Source organism: Penicillium hispanicum, assembly GCF_028827665.1.
Source record: "Penicillium hispanicum strain IBT 35686 chromosome Unknown utg000002l_segment0_segment0, whole genome shotgun sequence".
NCBI classification, from domain to species: Eukaryota; Fungi; Ascomycota; class Eurotiomycetes; order Eurotiales; family Aspergillaceae; genus Penicillium; species Penicillium hispanicum.
The window spans coordinates 1,850,837-1,870,509 of record NW_026623194.1 but is presented as its reverse complement, the minus strand read 5'-3'; the positions used below and the strand labels follow the sequence as shown (position 1 = coordinate 1,870,509).

The 19,673-nt window shown below is 53.9% G+C and overlaps 7 protein-coding genes across 7 annotated transcripts; 4 read left to right on the top strand and 3 right to left on the bottom strand.

The window, feature by feature from the left end:
• Positions 1–400: 400 nt before the first annotated feature.
• Positions 401–1,539, bottom strand: N7459_002398 (uncharacterized protein; the record flags this gene model as incomplete). Its single annotated transcript, XM_056941583.1, has 2 exons — positions 401–1,261; positions 1,324–1,539. 2 exons carry the CDS (start codon positions 1,537–1,539, stop codon positions 401–403), a joined length of 1,077 nt encoding a protein of 358 aa, XP_056803438.1.
• Positions 1,540–4,217: 2,678 nt separating this feature from the next.
• N7459_002397 (uncharacterized protein) lies at positions 4,218–4,565 on the top strand (the record flags this gene model as incomplete). The annotated part of the gene is made up of 1 exon (XM_056941582.1): positions 4,218–4,565. The coding sequence occupies one exon, from the start codon at positions 4,218–4,220 to the stop codon at positions 4,563–4,565; it is 348 nt and encodes a 115-aa protein (XP_056803437.1).
• A 114-nt stretch (positions 4,566–4,679) lies between these two features.
• N7459_002396 (uncharacterized protein) lies at positions 4,680–4,944 on the bottom strand (the record flags this gene model as incomplete). The annotated part of the gene is made up of 2 exons (XM_056941581.1): positions 4,680–4,892; positions 4,921–4,944. 2 exons carry the CDS (start codon positions 4,942–4,944, stop codon positions 4,680–4,682), a joined length of 237 nt encoding a protein of 78 aa, XP_056803436.1.
• Positions 4,945–5,412: 468 nt separating this feature from the next.
• N7459_002395 (uncharacterized protein) lies at positions 5,413–7,430 on the top strand (the record flags this gene model as incomplete). Its single annotated transcript, XM_056941580.1, has 2 exons — positions 5,413–5,703; positions 5,817–7,430. The coding sequence occupies 2 exons, from the start codon at positions 5,413–5,415 to the stop codon at positions 7,428–7,430; spliced, it is 1,905 nt and encodes a 634-aa protein (XP_056803435.1).
• Positions 7,431–8,953: 1,523 nt separating this feature from the next.
• On the top strand, positions 8,954–13,963 carry N7459_002394 (Acyl transferase/acyl hydrolase/lysophospholipase; the record flags this gene model as incomplete). The annotated part of the gene is made up of 10 exons (XM_056941579.1): positions 8,954–9,000; positions 9,117–9,240; positions 9,324–9,388; positions 9,701–9,926; positions 9,981–10,173; positions 10,222–10,420; positions 10,471–11,294; positions 11,369–11,403; positions 11,466–13,546; positions 13,615–13,963. The coding sequence occupies 10 exons, from the start codon at positions 8,954–8,956 to the stop codon at positions 13,961–13,963; spliced, it is 4,143 nt and encodes a 1,380-aa protein (XP_056803434.1).
• A 1,206-nt stretch (positions 13,964–15,169) lies between these two features.
• Positions 15,170–17,130, bottom strand: N7459_002393 (MDR family MFS transporter; the record flags this gene model as incomplete). Its single annotated transcript, XM_056941578.1, has 6 exons — positions 15,170–15,361; positions 15,437–15,579; positions 15,648–15,969; positions 16,023–16,546; positions 16,605–16,916; positions 16,974–17,130. 6 exons carry the CDS (start codon positions 17,128–17,130, stop codon positions 15,170–15,172), a joined length of 1,650 nt encoding a protein of 549 aa, XP_056803433.1.
• Positions 17,131–17,658: 528 nt separating this feature from the next.
• On the top strand, positions 17,659–19,368 carry N7459_002392 (arylsulfotransferase family protein; the record flags this gene model as incomplete). The annotated part of the gene is made up of 3 exons (XM_056941577.1): positions 17,659–18,223; positions 18,278–18,343; positions 18,395–19,368. The coding sequence occupies 3 exons, from the start codon at positions 17,659–17,661 to the stop codon at positions 19,366–19,368; spliced, it is 1,605 nt and encodes a 534-aa protein (XP_056803432.1).
• Between the last annotated feature and the right edge of the window lie 305 nt (positions 19,369–19,673).

The following is a 19,673-nucleotide window of genomic DNA, read 5'->3' as shown; positions in this document are numbered from 1 at the left end:
TGTTGGGTCTGGGACGCAATTCACAAAACGGGGTTTTGGCGTTTTAATTCCTTCTTCTCTTCTTCATGCTTTGGATGTCACTTTGCAGGTTCCATTGGACAGATTCATGGCCGGGTTCATGTGGGCATTTCTATCTTGATCTATGGTTTCCTTATAATCATCTAGGGTAGATGTATGGATTTGTAATGACGAGCTATGAATGACATTCAACCCGGGATTTGGTCTCCACGAAGGATCGACACTGCGGATAATTGGTCTGACGATGGCTATGGCTATGGTTTGGCATACTGGTATCATACTGCTACTGACAAGTTATTAAAATAAAGCAATAGATCAAAGATCGAAAGGGGATGCATTCCTCATGTACAGATTCATCAAGGTCGTAACTCGCGTGAGCCCCTCAGTCCTTCACAGAAGTCGTCGCCTCCTCCGCAGACTTGGGGTCTTGCGCCGAGGTGGCTTCCACCTCGGGCTTCTCTTCCTTGCCTGTGGCGTCCGTCGGGACATCCTTGGTCTCGGGCTCGGTCTCGGTCGTCACAGCGGCGCCCGCACTCGGGCTGGGCTCTTCCTCCTCGATGGTCTCGGAGGGTCCCTTCTGCGCAGCCTCCTGGCGGAGAGCCTCCAGAGACCCAGAAGGCTCCTCAGCGGAGATGGACTGCCGGATCTCGTGCACCACTTTGTCCTGTTCGGCCTTGTCGGTGGTCGAGATGATCGACCCCCGATGATGTTCGACCAGACCCAATGCCTCCGCATTGTCGGCGTGGAAGTTGGCCGACGATACTGCCGCAACCTCGGGCACCAGCGGGGGGCGTTTCGCGCCCTTGGGCGATTCCGGCGCAGTATCGGGCAACTCGGGCGCGACCGAGCCACGATGTGTTCGGGCAGCAGGGACGGGGTCTACCTCTGTCGACTGGGATGCGGCTTGGTCCTTGTTGGGCTTCTCTTTAGGCTCTTCTTTGGGCTTCGGCTGCTTCTCGTCGGGCTTGTTCTTCGCCTTGGAGGCGGCCTCTGCACTAGCCTGGCGTAGCGCCAGTATGGCCTTGTCATCCTTCTTTTCGTCGGACTTGGAGGGCGGGCTTTGGATCTTGATCGTGGAGGGCTTAGGAGGGGCAGGCTCAGGTTCTTTCGGCGTGGATGCGCGCTGGGATTCGGTCGCGGAAAGCGGGTGGCTGGTGGCCGGCATGCCATCCAGGTCCTGCACACTGTTCACGACCATGCGCAGCTCGCCAAATTCATTCCATTCCTCAATCTGTTCTAGGTCCTGCAGGTAAGTGGGGTCAGCGGTGCGCAGAGAAAATCTGCGAGGGGTCGAGGCTGACATACTCCGACGATGTCACCATACTTCACCAGGCCCGGCAACTTCTTGCCCTTGGAGCGGCGGCCCCAGAGTTTGCGAGCAGCCTCGTCCGTGGCGACATCAATGGCACGGAAGGGAAGCTTGTTGGCCTTGAGGATGGTCTCCACGCGAGCGGTCGCGGTGACGATGTGGGAGGAACCAGCCGTGAGGGAGGTGTAGAGATAGAGGGTTGAGTCGGACATGATGAGTGCAGAGAGAGCCAAAAGACTCAAGACTCAAAGGTTGATGGGAGAATTGAATAGGGGAAGATCAACTTCCTCGAGGGCGGAGAACACCAAGCGTTTTAGCTCGCGCACCCTGAAACGTTTGTCTCCTACTGTATGACGTGGCTGGGGAATCACGTGGGGCCCTCGATATCAACGGCAGAACTACGTGAGAGAACTATATCTACACTTGGAACCTGCCGTCAACCGACTTTGCGCTGCGTCGCTGTTTTATACTTGCTCCACATCTCTCACGCCTTTCGCTGTGTCTCCACGGTTTAACCAGCATTGCCGGCGTGGCAACTTGACGTCAGACCCTGCTGGGACCCGTTTGGTTCCCTGCTGGAAGCTTCCGATTCCATTTCTTTGATATGGTTCCCATGGTTGAGAACGGGAAGATGGAGACTGTTCGGCGCAGGTTGTAGATCAGGATTTGCTGCCTGTTTTTCAACGTCCGCGGACTGCCCACCCGAGGCCAAAGAACTGCTGGGTGAAGCGGTTGCCTCTTGGAGCCGGCCGTCAGCCATCGATCTTGTCCCTGGACAGTTTCTACTTTTTTATTCCTCATTGTACAGCGGTGTAGATCCTGCTAATATCTTGTTAGTTAATTCGCTGCCCGACACAGCCCAATGGATGGTACCGGGGCAGTGTCTCAAGCCACCACAGCATTGACAGCAGCCAGACTCGCCCAACGGAGGCTGAGCCTACCGGCCAAGAGATCCTAACACATATACACCCATATACAGTGTACCTATATAGTGTCAATCGTGCCTCATGATACTGTGGGGTTGTGAGACGGGCTGGTCTTTTCCGATATCCGTTCGATGGCATGCTCGCCATTGGCAATCATCGCCGTGAACACGATCGAAAGACTAGCGGTCAAACGCGATATAATAGATCCACACAATGGCGGCCCGCACGTCCAGTCGCACGAGCAAGCTGCTGCCGGATAGCCGGGCTACTGCGCAGTAGAGGCCACGCGATCAGGTTGAGCAGGATATCCCCCCCCCCCCCCCCATGACCAGGTCTCATCCTCCCAGTTGGAAATCGGCCTGCCATCTTGAATCCGGGGGTAGCTCCATCACGACGTGTTTCTGAGGCGAAGCACGGCCAATCTCAAGTATTCCGGTGCGCCTATATCCACAGGGAGACGATGTGAAGGATAGACTCGTGGTGCGCCACCTGCGCCGCGATGATGAGACGGGGTTGCTGAATGCAGAAAACAAGAAATGTTTCTTGCTGGTATCTTCGAACCCAAAGAGGCTCTCTCTTGTGTGGATTTGGATCATACAGGTCCCATTTCCCCCGGCTTGTAAACCATTCGGAGCGCCGAGTGCCGTATAACGCGAAATATTAAGAGGCTGAGTACCTGGCGAGTCGGAATGAGCAGCCATAGGCCTGGGTGTTATTGGCTGTCGCGAGCTACTTTCAGCCGTGAATCTGCCACCATGCCATTGTTCTCCTCTTCCCGACTGAGATGCACACGATGATGTCGAATGGTCCTAAGTGTGGATTCTGAAGCTAGACCTGAGTCCAAGGTTGGGCGACTCAGACATCATGTCGCTATCACAGAAACGCAACAAGAATTCACCCGGGGGGCCTTCCCGTGACCAGAAACTGAGCCAATTGAACCGCCCATAAACAAGCACTTGGGCAGAAAATAGATAGGTCGCGAGGAGGTGCAGTCGAGTGACAAAACCTCGCCCGTGTCAATCCGTCCACGGGAGGTCCAACCAGTCCAACTGCACTCGTGTCGCATGCATGCAGATCTTGAAACCGTAGGCCGCTTCAAGGCCGTCAACCTCCTCGGGAATGAAGCAGTCCCAGGGACCATGACACATCGAAATTCTAATCGACACATAACGGTACGAGAGTTGCTAAGCGAATGATTGACTCGTCATAGATGGGGGCCCATTAGCCGTACTATTGGGGGATCGACGGGGCCGCTAGTGCTGGGCTCAAAACCGCAGGATCGTCGCGGCGGGACTTGGTGAATTGTTAACCGCCTATGGAGGCCGGCTGGACCGGGCGTGTTGAAACACGGCGGCAACCGCGTTTTGTGCTGCAGAAAATAGGATAGAAAGGAGCAAAAAGCAAAAGAATGCCATTTGATGATTAAAGGCACACATGACTTATCCCCTCTGCAAAAGTTGATTACGGACAACTTTGATGGATGCAGAGTATCGTGGCGATCGCCTTGATGGCCAAGGCTGTTAGGCTATAGGGGTATTCGGCCTGAACCCAAAATAGAGGAAAAGGAACAGTGAAGCCTTCCGGTGAGGAACCATGTGAGAGCAAAAATTGACCTGTAAGCCCATGCCAGTGTCATGATATGATTTGCATCTCCAGCCCGTTGGAACGCGATCTATGTATGTATATCCACTGGTGCAACGACTGTGCTGGGTGTGGCACAATGTGCAGCGCTCCCATGCACACAAGATCGCATCCCCTAATATCAATGTGATTGATGGTGCCATTGGAAAGTCATTGCGATGTGGTTTCTTACAGGTTCGTCAATGTTGCGGTGTCTCTTAGTCCTATCCAGCCAAACGGGCCCCTGGATATATAGTTAGCCCTCCGCCAAACAAATCAACACACAATCACTCGAGATCTCGGAACGTCATCTACATACAATCTACGGTCCACGCGTGCCATCGATGATTTCCTCTATTCTTGCCATCGCCCGGGCAATTGGGCACAGGGCACGGCGTGACGTGCAGGGCGCGACTGGTTTTTCGGCTGCAGGTGCGCACGACGTGGCACTCCTCGAGGCGCCCGGATCCCTTAGTTCGAGCGCCGAATGGAGCGCCGAGGCAGCGCTCCACCACCCATTCGAGCAACCACCGGACTCTCGCACTCGCCCATTCTCGGGCACCCGCTATAGGCGCACGAGACGAAGGCTGGCATGGGAAGACTCCGGGCTCTGGACCGAGAGACGTATTCTGGGACTCCCCTCCAAGACGGCGTACGGACTGGCTCAGAGTGTGCCGCGAGATGCCCCCTAGAATCCTGACTAAGGGGCGCTCCTATACATCGGGCTTGCGATCTCTCGTGTCGGGAGCAACTCGGGGCGATCCGGTTCGCTGCCTCACTTTGGCTGACTGGACGTGCCATCACCGTCACCGCCCGTTCTGCATCGTCCTGGGCCAACCACTTTGTCCGAGAATCAGGGAAATAGTCGGCATGGTGCGTGTCACCTGCGGCTCGAGGAGCGCCGCTTCAGAGTTGTGATTGATGAAGACGGCCAGGTCTGGAACCGCTTGGGCGTGGAGAGCATGGACTCGAGGTTCCCATTCCCATGCCGGAGTCGCGTAGGGACGTGGTCTCCGTACCTGTATAGCCATAGCGGCGGTGCTAAACCGCATAGAGGCTCGGATCCTCCATGGTGATTCCCACCGTGGATCGAATGCTCTCCCTCTTCCCACCTTTCATGTCGGGACTTTTGTTCGCTCGCGCTCGCGCTCACACTCCTTTCCCATCTCTCTTCGCCTCGCTGCCCAACCCCCCGGCGACGTATATATGTGCTCTCTATTCATTGCTGCGGTCCCGGGCTTGACATCCCTTCTTAATACTCATCTCCCCCAGAGACCATCCCGCTTGCTCCATTGTCCTCTTCAACTCTCCACCTTATCGCAGCCCGCAGATCCGACGTCGTGATCGCCTCGATAAGATCTGCTGTTGGGAACCGTTCGCCCTCCACCCCCACTGCCTCGCGCAGTTGGAAAGCTGACAATTTTGACAGAAATCACCTCTTATTCTCTCGTTCCAAAGGAAAACAACTCCGTTTTGAATACTGATACACAGTTCATCCGCGCCTGGCCATCTTCTTTGCAAGGTCCCCTGCTCTCCAGCATGACGCTCAACCAGGCCGACGATGAACTGTTCACGAGGGCCATCTCCGGGTATCGCGATGTATTTTTGGTTCAACATTCCCACCTCTCAGAAGTCGAACGGAATCAGCTCTGGAGTCAACGGATCAGTCAGTTCCTCACGCCTGTCGAAAGAGCCGATGACGACGCGGCGCCTGCTGGCAATCCGGGGAAACGGACTCGACAGGATGCGACTCCACGGACGCTCCCCGCTTCAGCTTCCTCTGGTTCTGGTTCTGGTTCTGGTCTTCCTCAGGCGAAACGACGAGCCACCGTATGTGTGACCTTGGTCTCTTGCCTCCCGACCTCCCTCCTTCGTCTGACCCATCCTCCACGTCTCTTTCCTTCCCCCCTCCCTGGCGCCAACTTTGGATTGACAATTGGCAGACCCCGGATCTCCCGGCCAGCGTTGAGTTGAGACGCGCCCGCTCGCAGAGGTCCTCCCAGGAGATGCCCCGAAGGGGTGCATCGTCGATGTCGGGAGGCTCCTACCGGCACACGGCTATGGCCCGCTCCCAGAGCCAGCAAATCCCGGTCTCCCACTGGCACCCGCCCGCCGGGATGGCCATGAGCAAGCGCCAATCCTTCGGACCAACACGGACAGAGCACCGCCTTGACCACGTCGACGAGTACTCGCCATCCGACTATGCGAAGCATTTGGATGATCCCGACAGCAGCCAACCATATGGCGCCCCCATCACCACCTCCGCCTTGTCGCTTGGACTTGCGACACAGGGATCGACAGGACCGGCTTCTCTACCACACCACCCCGGACAGATATCTCCTTCCTTAGTCGACCAACCTCCAACCGCCGCTGAGATGAGCCGCAGCGGAACCACAGACACCATCATCGGCGGCTTCGACATGTTTCGGTTTGACTCGACCGGACCCCGCGCGGATCTGGATCCAACATACTCTATCCCCCCAGAGTGGGTGCCCACATCCTCGGCTGGTTTCTCCTATAATGAGTCCTTCCATTCTTCCCTCTATCCTGACCTAGATTCGACCACGTCTTTCCCCTTCACCTACCCTGCACAATTCTCCACCTCTGCCCCATCGACCACCTCTTTCCGGCCTCCGGTGCTGTCCGGTTTCCCTTCGACCGATAGCCTGGATGCGAATTCATCGGAGTTCGAAAGCAGCATCGCGGGAACAACCCAACCATCTCGCGCCGTTCGACGGACACAAGAACAAATTGCCCAGGCTGCTCGCCCCATCGCACCAAAGCGAGAATCGAATGAGAGTGTTGTGTCGCAGCCCGACACAAATGACCCGCATAAGATGGTCCGCATCTCGTCGGCAGATGGCACCACGAAGGAAGTGGCCGCCATCCCCAAAGCTTCGGTGCAGCGGCCCCCACGGCAGAAGACGTATTGTCATCTGTGCAGTGATCAACCCGAGGGCTTCCACGGGGAGCACGAGCTGCGTCGGCACATCGACCGGGTGCACGCAAAAGTCCGTAAGGTGTGGGTGTGCGTGGATATCTCGCCCGACAAGACTTTCTTGGCGAACTGCAAAGCCTGCCGTAATGGCAAAAAGTATGGCGCCAACTACAACGCAGCCGCACACCTGCGCCGCACGCACTTTAACCCGTGCCAACGAGGCCGGGGTGGGCGTGGCAAGGACAGTGAGAAGCGCGGCGGTAAGGGCGGTGGTAACCACCCGCCGATGGAAGTGCTGAAGCACTGGATGAAATCGACCGTGGAACGAGCAGGCGAGAATGCTGAGAATAGCTTCAACTCTGACATAGTCGACGCCGAGGAGGACAGCCAGTTGAGCGGGTCCTCGTTGGAAACCGAGGTCGAAGCGGAGACTTTGACCAAGGACTCAAATTCGGCCGGCGAGACGGACATGCCGTTGGGCATGAAGTCGACCTTGTTGCACGGATTTGAACCGTTCCTCATGACGCCGTCGTTCGATCTCGATCCGACGCTGGATGCCCCCTTCTACCTCGACTCGCAGCCCCCGATGCCGCCCGAGCTTGAGTCATATGTCATGTGAGCGATCGTAGTCCTGTCCAATTCTCTTCTTGACCATATGGCGTGTCCTTGATTTTGCAGGAATGCCCATTTTTATACTGTTCGAATCTCACGCAGTAATCTGTTGGGAGAGTGTAATTTATCGGCCATACTGGTATATGGTGTTTATATTGGGATCTTGAGAAGGGGTGGCGGCTGGTTCGACGTCTTTTTTTTTCCGTTTCCTGGACGGTCTTGCTGGGTGTGCATACTTCAGCTCTGGTCAAATATTTCCAGCATTCTTTTCACAATATGCCAGCGTTGAGGCCCAGCGGGCATGGCCCGCACGGCCCGTACATACTAACATGAGACAACGAGAAACCCGCACTAATGCAGAGAATCAACGAATGGTGAGACGTGGCACAGCGTCGTAGCCTGCGTAGCGATGTGAGTGTATGTTGCTGTATCCTGAAATGTCCTCTCAACCGAGACGAAACGTAGAAGTACATATTGCAGTGTGGCAGTACCGGCACTGCCGCCGCGTCTCCATCGCTTCACAGGATACCATGCCATGTTCCATCAGCTGCACAAGCCTTCGCCGAGGGCAGGCATCAGCCAATACAGGCGGTGAAGGCCATCTGGCCGATCCGGTGGACGCGGTTCGTCCGAGCGGGCCGAATGTGAATGGTTGGAAGCGCGTGGGAGTGGAGAGACGAGTGACACGGTGGCTGGCCTCGCCGCCAATCATGAGATTGTGGGTGGAGGTAGTGTGGCTGGCGGGCGGAGACGATGGCTGGGTGTAGAAGTTGTCCATTCTTCCAATGTGAGGTTCCAAAGTTGGGATGTTGGGGGAAACAGTGGTAGGGCTGGGGGAGATGCAGGAGGGAAGTGTGGCTGATGGCGAGGACGTATGAGATTACGCAAAACACGCGAGTCTCCGTCCCCAGTTTACGCCCAATACGCTCCCCATACCATCCCGTATGGGATTTCTCAGGACGAACAGAGACTATTTCTATACTTAGCGACTGCTCTCTATGCAACATACAGGCCCCATCATTGCGGATCGGGTTCGAGATGGAATTTATAAACCTCCACATACGGAGTCCCATGTACATATATCGCAAGCAGGCCCGAATCCACCAGAGCGACCAAGTAAGCAACGCACATCGCTTCAGCCCTGCGTGCCAAGTCCAGCCGGGGCCGGAGTCACCCTGAAAGTCACAATTCCATCGGCCCCGTCGGTAAACTCTCTCTCCTCTTTTTCTCTCCTCATCTCCATCTCCATCTCTCCCTCCCTCCTTTCGACCCCCTGTCCGCTTTGCCCTTAAGCTTCGCGGTCGCTTCACTCGCTTACCCTCTACTGTGCGCCTCTCACATTTTCCTCCACCGATCTTCGTTCCCGACCGACCAGGTATGTGCCTCGTTTCCTTCTCGCTGGCTTAGTTTGTCGCCGTGGCGCACCCCTATCATGACGCCTGCTTAACAATATTGAGATGGACTATGGGCTGTGTTGGTTGTGTTCACGCTGATTTGTGTTTCCAATCCTCTAGGGTCTTGAGTGTCGTGATGGCTTCTCAGGGTTATTACAACGAACCTCACCCTCCTCAGCAGGCGTAAGTTTATCGAATTCGCTTGCGCGATTGCCCCAGCAATCCACGAGTCAAGCCTCGTCTGAACGACACGGTTTACTGGCTTTTGTGAAGAAATCTCTAACACGACATGTCTACAGATATGGTGGCTACCCGCAGCAGCCGTACGGTCAGGCTCCCTACCAGCAGCCATACGGCCAGGCTCCCTACCAGCAGCAATATCAGCAACCCTACCCACAAGGACCATATGGGCCTCAGCCGCAAGTAAGCATGCCCTGCTTTCCTTTACCTTATAATACTGGTGCAGTGTTCTGGCTTGCTAATTACAGATGCTAATAAACTCTTAGATGGTACAAGAGCCACAGTCGAAGAACAACAGCGGTGGCAGCGGTCAGGGCTGCCTTGGTGCATGGTGAGTCTGTCTCCATCCATAATAAATGCGTACGCATTCTAATACAGATATTGTCTCTTAGCATGGCCACTCTTTGCTGCTGCTTCGTCTGCGAGGAGGGTTGCGAGTGCTGCGCTGAGTGTATCGAGTGCTGCGAGATGTGCTAAACTCTATTACCGATGAGAACGACGATACCTCCATTTCTTCATGGCGTTTGATGCTTGGCTGCACTGCGTTGTATCCTCGGGATGCTTCTGGACAATCTTCATTTTTCTCCCTTAGTGATATGAATCTTGCTTCCCTTTGATTGAATTCCAAATTCTGTTCTAATAGGGCTGAATGCTCTGTCATTGCGATTGCCGTTTTTCTAAGCATCATTCCAAATTTCCAACAATCCCGGGGAGCCGGTCTGATTCTGAGTACATATACTGTTCTGCGCCTGACGCTGTCGCAGTCTGGTTCTTCGGTCGGCATATTCGATTTTGCGCAGTACGACAGAGCAAGGGTTCCTTGGGGGACTATCAAGAAGATCGTAGCCATGCTGTATAGGCAACTATTTGTAGGACTAGTGTGTTTCCGAAAACAACACAGGCAACGACTTTTTAGAATGCAGGAGATGCGCCTAGCACGAAATGCATGGGTTCGATTGGTTTTTGGCAGGCGTCTACGCGCCCTGAACAGCACAACGCAGCGTGGGCGGCTACGTCCTCGGGGCAGTGCTGGCATATTTGAGGCTGCTAAGCCCCCGCGTGGATGGACTATTGGCTTTATCCAATTTCTTTTACGTCTTCCATGCCTTTGCCCGAGTATACTGTATCGTACCGTTTCCAATAACCCTAGGACTATGTCAACAGCCGTGAAGTCTATAGGTCCTAGTCCGGTTGAGCGGCAGGGACTATGTCTTCTATCGCTCGACGGCGGCGGAGTCCGCGGTCTATCGAGTCTCTACATTCTCAAATGCATTATGGACCTGGTCAACTCGGAACGTTCAGACAATGGGCATGTTAAGCCATGCGATGTATTTGACTTGATTGGCGGAACGAGCACTGGCGGGTACGTCGAATCTCTGTCCTTCGTTCTGAAAAGACTATTGATCCAAATAGCCTCATTGCCATTATGCTTGGGCGTCTCGAGATGGACGTTGATGAGTGCATCGAATCCTATCGCGAGCTCATGGAGTCGGTTTTTAGCGACCGATCCAGGACGGTCTTTGTCGACTGGTCGGGAAACGTCAAGGCACAATATGATTCCAACAAGCTCAGGGCTGCAATTGAACATGTTATCACTCGCGCTGGACACTCACCCGACGAATTACTGAATGATGGAAAACCTCGTCACTGCAAAGTCTTTGTGTGCACGACTGCCAAAGAGACGTTGGAAGTTACGCGACTGCGCAGCTACGATGCCTTGGACGAAAATGGACCTTCTCCCACAATCTGCGAAGCTGCCTTGGCAACATCCGCAGCAACCAGGTACTTTGATCCGGTGTATCTGGGGGACCGACAATTTGTTGACGGTGCCTTTGGAGCGAACAATCCAGTCGAGGAAGTGGAGGAAGAAGCCTGCGATATCTGGTGTCCCTCGAGTCGGAATCTCCAAGAACTGGTGAAATGCCTAGTTTCCATCGGCACGGGACATGCTGGAAAACAGGCGGTTGACGACAATATCTTCAAGTTCCTATCGAAAACCTTGGTCCGGATGGCCACGAAGCCGGCGGGCGTCGAAAGACGCTTCATGGCCCGATGGCGACGTGAATGCGAACAAAAGCGATGTTTCCGGTTCAACGTAGAAGAAGGGCTCCAGGAGGTGAAAATGACCGAGTATCAGAAACAGAGTCTAATTCAGAATGCGACCCAAGACTATCTTCATCATCCAACTCAGAAGACCCATGTTCGGGATTGCATGCTCAACCTCGCGAGGAAAAAAGGTGCGCCTCGATATCCAACAAAGATATAATCTCGCAAAGCCGCATGTTTGGATTGTTACTCACTTCATGTGTAGGTAAAACCAATGTCAACTTTTCAGGAGTTGTACAGGTGAGTCAAAGAAGCCCCCCTTTTCTTCCTCGCCGAGAGTTACGTATTGACCGAAAGAAAAGGCATATAATATCCGAAAAATGCAAATTCAGATCGAGGCCGACATCAGCAAGATAGGCAATCCGATCTTAACACCTAAATCTCCCTCCTGGCTGGTTCCGTTTGATCGCAATCCAAGCTACGTGGACCGAGAGATCCTCGAAACCATCAAGCAAGGACTTTTTGCCAGCTCTGGGATGTCCAAGGCCGCAGTCTACGGTCTTGGGGGAGTGGGGAAGACCCAAATTGCACTTGAAATGGCATATCAAGCCCAAGAAGATCATCCCGACTGTTCAGTTTTCTGGGTTCCAGCAATGAGCTCTGATAGCATTCAACAGGCCTACCTGAAAATGGCAGACCACCTGGGCATTGTGATAGCCAACAAGGAACAGGAGGAAATCAACAGTGCTATTCGGGATCGTCTCAGTCAAAGGGGCACCGGTCGCTGGCTTCTCATTTTCGACAATGCAGATGATATTGAGATGTGGGAAAGTTCTTCGGGGTCATCGCCCGGATCAAGTTTCAAAGATTCACTGCCACACAGTCCTACCGGCCGCATTCTGTTTACAACCCGAAGCATCAAACTGGCACAAGGCCTCGCGGCCCAGAGAATATTCCATCTCTCGGAGATGGATCATCAAGGAGGCATGCAAATGCTGCAGAATCTTCTAACTAACAAAGAACTCCTGCACGACCAGGAAATGTCGCGGAAACTCCTCGAGCGACTGACATACCTGCCACTTGCTATTGCACAAGCAGCAGCCTTCATCAATCAGAATATGACCCGCGTTCAAGATTATATAGCCCTCCTAGATGGACAAGAGCAAGACGCCATCGATCTTCTCAGTGAGGACTTTGAAGATAAAGGACGATACAAAAGCATCAGAAATCCGGTCGCTACCACCTGGCTTACCTCGTTCGAGCAAATTCAAAAGCACAACCAGCTGGCATCGTGGCACTTATCACTTATGGCATGTTTGAGCTATCGCGACATACCTTTATCACTGTTACCATGCCCTTCTAAGGTTGAACAAGAACGGGCGATTGGGTCTCTGCGAGCCTACAGTCTTGTGCGACTGACACCTGGCAGCCAACACCTCATTCTTCACCGATTGGTTCATTTGGCTATGCGAAACCTTTTGAGGTTGAACGGGCTTCTGGACGCCTGGGAAGAGCATACATCAAAAGTGCTCTGCCGAGCGATACCACCACCCGACCCCGTGTTCCGAGACGTATGGAGAGACTACCTACCTCACATTCTTCATCACCTTGATACGACCTCTGAAAGCACACCTACAGAGCCCAGGATTGAGTTGCAGTATAAATCGACGGCCTTCCTCATGAACGACGCAAGGTATAGAGAAGCGCAAACAATGATCCGGCGGGTAATAAAGTACAAGCAAGAAGAAGTTGGGCCTGCAGGCTGGCAAACCTTGCATGCCCTCGGGCTACTAGGAATTATCTATGAGTGTCAAAGTCGCTTTGAAGAGGCTCGAGAGCTGCATACACAGGTGCTTCAAACGAAACTCCAAGTCTTGGGTCCGGACCATGACGAGATTGCCCTGACATTGGTGGCTCTCGGTTTAGTGCATTATCGCTTGGCCCATGACAAAGTGGCTGAGTGGTTACTGATTTCAGGAATCAAAGGCCTGATGAAACATCGAGGACTGATAGACCGCCAAACTCGAGCCGCTATTTCATGCATGACGTTTGTCTACATGCAGCAAGGTCGGCTAATCAATGCGGCACAACTCGCCCAGCAGCTCCACTCGCTCACACTGAAGGCCTGCGGACCTGATAATCAGGATACGCTTGCGAGCGCCTCCTCCCTCTCAACGCTTTACACCCTCCAAGGGCATTGGAAACAAGCAGAGGCCCTCTGTGCTGAGATCATGGAGAAAAACAAGAAACTTCTCGGATCCCAGCACCCTGCAACTGTTGCAAACATGGAGACGCTATCCTGGATCATGGGTGAACGGGGTCGTAATTTAGAGGCTGCTCAATTTGGGATCGAGGCAGCACGAGAACTTGAGCGTAGATATGGCTCAGATCATCAGCTCGTTCGCCAAGCCTATGCGCGAGTTAATTACTTCAGAAACGCCAAGTGTGTCTCTTCCCTCATCAACCATTGAATCTTCTAGTCGAGGAGTGGAGCTAACATGTCTTGAATAGGCCCATCTATGAGCGTTTCGTTGATCGGGTAGTCTCTGCGCGCAAAACCAGGACTGTCATGACACGCCGAAAACGCTACCCACGAGTGCGGCTCTGTGGAGGTCTTTGGTGTCCTCGAAGACAGATCAATGATGATTCATTAATACGAGTGATTCAAACAGCAGCCGAAGCGGAGTTCAACCGTACATCAACTCCAACCTCCAATGGGCGTTCCGAGATTACGTTGAGCAACGGGCCGGATGATGAATGGATACGCAAGAAGGATTGGAGTAGGTTTGAGTTTCCCGGGTACTTTGGAAGCAGGACTCCAGAGCCTCAATTCACCTTGGGCGGAGGCCTATTTTGTTGATTGGGGCACGGAATTCCGGCCTACTTTGATACGAGGGCTGGCGTTTGATACTGTAGCACATAAACAATCCCAAAGCACATCTCTTGAATAAAAGAAATCAAATACAGATATACTCCACTGGTCACCCATATGCTCTCTTCTCAATGCCAACTTGGAGATGACGGGCCGCTTGGCCAGCTGGCGTGTGTTGGTCAGAAAATACAGTGTACAGTGGTAAACCTGTGCGTTCGCACTTTTTGGCCTGGTGGTACTGAAAGGGCTAAAATCACCTGATTTTCCACGTTGACAGCGTGTCTACAGTACAGGTCACGTGATAACAATACATTTCAGATCTTGAGCCCCTGACAACTTCTCTCTGCATCTTTCCTACCATATTTTCATGACGAATCCTCTTGAACCATTTCGGCTGACGCCTCCAGCCCATTGTCTCACGTGAGCTCCAAGCTTAATTCATGCATTTTCAAGGCAGCTGTATACAACACTGCCGATGTTCCGGTCGGACCTTTGCCGGTGTCGGCAACGGCATCACAGCCGACCCCGTCGGCACCTAGTGCTTATTCTATGAATATTCCCAGTAGCGCAAGCAAAACTGAGACTTTGAGGCCACGCTAACCAACAATTCTTTTCTCGTCTCTCACGCGCATTGGACCGAAAATTAGGCCTCCGGCATAGAGTAATATTGAGGTTGCACGACACACGTCAGCCCAGGTAGGGCTGGGATAGCGCGACCCATCGCCGACGTTGACCAGGATTCCCCCAGAGACTCGTCGAAGGGCCGGGACTCGAGGCAATGCCAGAACCCGCTTTAGCCGAGCTAACGTGCCCGGACCGTTATTTGGAGAGTTTACTGTGGTGCCAGCGAAGATGAGTTACCCCCGGAACCACATGGGGGCCACCAAACCGGTTGTCTATAAGGGCCGTACGGACACCACGGTACTACTCCAAACTAGGGAAATAGTCTAAACGGCCTCTAAATCCTTCAAAATACCACCTGCCCAATTCAGCCGGTCAGCGTAAGCCCGCGCCGGGTGTGATCTGCAATCCCGCCCGAATTCCCCGACTCCACTGTCATCTCGCTAACGAAAGACGAGCGATTTTCGTGAGACCCACGCCCCGTTGGGGGCCATTACATAGGGACCAACTCATCTCGCCGTCACAATCGCCGATCGACGAAGATGATTCCGCACTGATACAGTAGGTAAGCACCTAATCTCCACCGGCGCGTTCGAGCCCCTTGCCGCGGGTGAACAGTGCGGCCACGGTCGCGATGAACCCGAATGACGCCGAGGCCGCGAACGAGAGGCGTATGCCCCGGTAATACACCAGGCGAACGGCCATCTGGACGGTCGGAGGCAGTTCGTGGATTGCGGAGACCGAGTGGCGGATTTCGTCGATCAACTAGAGGGGAAGAGAAGGAATTCATCAGCATGTGCGCCTGGCTTTGCCACAATCGCTGCCGCGGAGGGGATGTACTTTCCATTTGTCAGGTATTCCACTCAAGGCCTCGGCGAGGCCTGAGTTCAATGTGTTTTGGATAATCGCAGATGTAATCGCAACGCCCCAGACTGTCCCGAGGGACCGGATCAGGTAGACAGTCGACGCGGAGACGGCGTGGTCTGGAGAATGGGCATAGAGTCAGCCATACAAATCTAGAATATCCCGTCCCCGGGGGTGGAAAACACACCGGAGTGATCGAACGCAGCAAGGAAGGTGAATAGGATCCCCGGGTAGACAATTCCCTGTCCGAGATTGGCCGGAATGATGAAGACAAAGTATTTCCATTCGGTGTCGTGGAAACGGAGCAACGTAACCAGCAAGTTTCCGACGAACATCAGAGCTGCTCCAATACGCACAAGATAGGCCAGCTTTCCCCAGCGCGACATAACAACCCCGGAGATGAGTCCACCCAGCGGAGTCGCCAGGGAGGGAATCACAAGACGACCGCCAGCCTTGGTGGGACTGTCAAGCAGGATCACTTGGAAGAGCAGCGGCAGGGTAAAAAGAAACTGAGAGAGGGAGCGTTAACAGGGCTTCCAACTGAAGGTCAGAGTTGACATACAGCGTATGCGGCCATTCCCACACAAACATTGGCAATCTGCGTCGAAACTGGTAGGACTCCTCGGAGCATCTTTAGGGGGATGAGAGGAGCAGCGGTGGTCCTGGCCTCGCATACAAGAAAGACAGCGAGGAACACCACGCTGGCTACCAGAGACAAGATCACCCAGATACTGCTCCACGGCAGCTCGTTCCCGCCCAGACTTAAGCCAACCAGCTGGCTCGAAAGGGCCAGTACAAGTAAACATGAACCGAGCAGGTCAATCTGGTGCCAGAGACCCCGCGATTGGCTCGATTGAGTATGATTGCTGTCCTTAGCAGGGAACTTGAGGGCAAAGTAGCCCAGCACCAGGGCCGCTAGCGATACAGGCACCTGCATGAGGAAACACCAGCGCCATCCGATGGTGTCCACGATGGTGCCGCCGAAGGAAGCACCACAGATGGCCCCGAAGCCATACGAGACGTTCTGGACGACTTGGTACATACCGCGTTGGCGGAAGGGAATGAGGTCGGAGTTGATAATAGTTGCTGTTTTATTTCTGTCTCAGCAATTGACGTGTGCGTACTTCAAACCGTTGATACCTACCCATTGTCATCAAGCCGCCTCCTCCAACTCCTGTCAACGCACGCATAATATTCAAAAATATCACACCTCGGGCCAAGGCGCACCCCAGGCAACCCAGTATGAAGGCAATGGTCGCCGTGAAGAAACAGGCCCGACGGCCAAGGAGGTCAGAGAAGCGACCATACAACGGTTGGAAAGCCGTACTGGTGATGAGGTAAGAAGTCGTGAGCCACGACGCGGTGTTGGCCGCATTAAATTCCGAACTAATCACGGCGTAGGTCGAGGCGGTGATTGTGCCATCAAAGCCACCGAGGAAGACATTGGACATGATCGCTATCGAACAAAGGCCGTTAGTATTTAGTTGAACTCACCACCGCGATCTATACAAACCAAATTGGATCCACAGAAAGCCCGGCGGCGGACTCCATGGCTTGATTGGGTCCGACTGTAAGAGAGGTTGTTCTTCAGTCGGTGATGGCATTGTCGGTTGGGACTCTGAGTCAAGACCGGTGTGCACGACGCTTTCCCTGTGGAGATGCGATGCCATGGTGCGGTTGATCGCAGTAGTTGGAGAGGGTTGGAACGCGAACAAGGAATATCTCAGACCGCCAGACTCAGCACGCTCACAGTCGGCCGAGAATTCTCAGCTGTATGCTGCAAAGACTAAGCCTCCGATTTTTCATGGCGGGGAATCAGAATGAGAACGCGCTGGACACGCCGAGAACACGCGGGCTCTCGATTGGGAAATGCGGGACAGCCGCCCCGCCAGCGAGCACGACATCCCATGCGCAACTTGCAATATCGGCAGAAGTATGATCTTCTCTTGAGAAATTGCACCAGAGAGGAGAGAATGACGTTGATCTGGTCGATGCAGCGTCTTTATAAACCCCGCGTCTGGGTGTTCTTAGCTCTCTTCAACGTGGTACGGTTACCCAAGTGTTGAATATACAGACAACTAGAGCGTCGAGCACGACTTCTCAAGTGCAGAATACTCAACCAAGGTTAATGTACCCTATGCTGCACAAGACCGACGGCATTATGGAGACTGATCACAGATCTAGTGTTCCTCACCGCCATGAAGATTCTTGAAACCATCGCCTGCGTGGCAGCGCTGGTGACCCTCGCTGCGGCCGATTGGCAATTCAAATCTCGCACAGATCTGGCTCCCCCGCGTCTGAACATCACCATCCCGGCGACAGAGGACGTCGAGAAGGGATACCTTTTCGTCGCACCGTTCCCGGGTCAATTTGTCGATCCGGAGCATCACGGCCCTCGCCAGGAAGGGCCGTACATCTTCCGGGACGACGGCGAGCTGGTTTGGTCGGGCTATACCTACTTTTCCATCTGGGCGGCCAATTTCCAAAAGTCCCGCTGGAAGGGCCAAGATGTCTTGTTCAGCTTCGAGGGCGACCATAATCCGGCCTACGGGCATGGGCATGGGCATGCCACAATCCTGAACCAGCGTTATGAGACCATTCGAGAGCTGCGTGCGGGCAATCACAAGCTAATGGACAAGCATGAATTCCATGTCATCGACGAGCAGACTGCCCTGCTCCAGGTGTATCAGCCGATTCCGACAGACCTGAGCCGCTGGGGCGGTAGTCCGGAGCAGCAATGGATTGTCAATGCTATCTTCCAGGGTATGTTGTTATGTTGCCCCTTGGCCTTGACAGAGCCCGAGCTAATTTAGCCAGAATTGGACCTTGAGACCGGTGAGCTGCTTTTTGAATGGTCCAGTCTTGACCATGTCAGCCCAGATGGTAAGACAACAGTCCGCGCGAGTACAGTAATCCCATTCTAACGCTAAACAGAGGCCGTTCTTCCGCTCAATCCTGGCCAGGCAGGTGCGGGTTACAACTCATCAGATGCCTGGGACTATTTCCACATCAACTCCGTCGATAAGAATGCCGCTGGAGACTACCTGATCTCGGCTCGGGATGCGTGTGCAGTCCACAAGATCAATGGTACTACTGGCGAAGTGATCTGGCGGTTGGGTGGTCTCCGATCGGACTTTGAGCTTGGCAGAAACGTCGCCTTCTGCTTCCAGCACCATGCTCGGTTCCTTGACCAGAATGGACACGAAGAGATCATCTCTCTCTTTGATAATTCTGCCCATGGAACTGAGAACCATCGCGGACACGAGGTCCACACGCATCGCTTCTCGCAGGGCAAGATCCTCTCGGTGAACACTGCTACCTGGACCGCAAAGGTCGTGCAGGCATTCCAGCCTCCAGATGGATTGCTTGCCAAGTCTCAGGGCAGCACTCAGATCTTGCCCAATGGCAACGCTCTGGTCAATTGGGGCTCCGAGGGAGCCATGACCGAGTTCAAGCCGGACGGTACTCCGATCTTCCACGCATACATGGATTCAGGGTTGCTGGGTGAGGGAATCCAGAATTATCGGGCCTTCCGATATAACTGGACCGGGTTGCCCACCGAGGAACCCGCAATCGTGGCCCAGAAGTCTCCCTCCGGCACTGCAGTGTACGTGTCGTGGAATGGCGATACCGAGACCGCTGTCTGGCGATTCTATGCGGTGACAGACCGATATGAATCCCGATCGTTCCTGGGAGAGGCCGAGCGCAGCGGGTTTGAGACCTCGTTCTTTCTAGCGGGTCACTCGCTCTCGTCCGTAGCGGCCGAAGCGATCTCTTCTCGGGGTCGCGTTCTTCGCACCACGCAGGTAGCCCATCTTCAAGAGCAGGTCTTGCCCCCGGGAGATGGTGCTGTTGGTATGGGCTCTGCGGGTCGTGAATTGTGGACGCAAATGGTTTTGCAAGAGTAGATCTTGAGGATGGCTAGTCGGGGAGGCGACGTGCAGGTGAGAGGTGAGAGGTGACGAGTGAAGACGAAGTAGACGAGGCAGAGTGAATTCAGTTTAAAGGCCCACTCGGTGGCCTTGTGTTGTGAGGACATAATTTTCGTCTAGAAGAGACGTAGAAGGGGCGTCTGTCAAAACTTTTGTTCGCAGGTTTTAGACATGCCCTCTTGGTGGATACGAATATATTCAACCCAACTCGGATAATTCGCCCACATTTCCATTAATTCGCTGCTCAGAGTCAGTTGATCTGACTCTCCTGATTCCTGTTC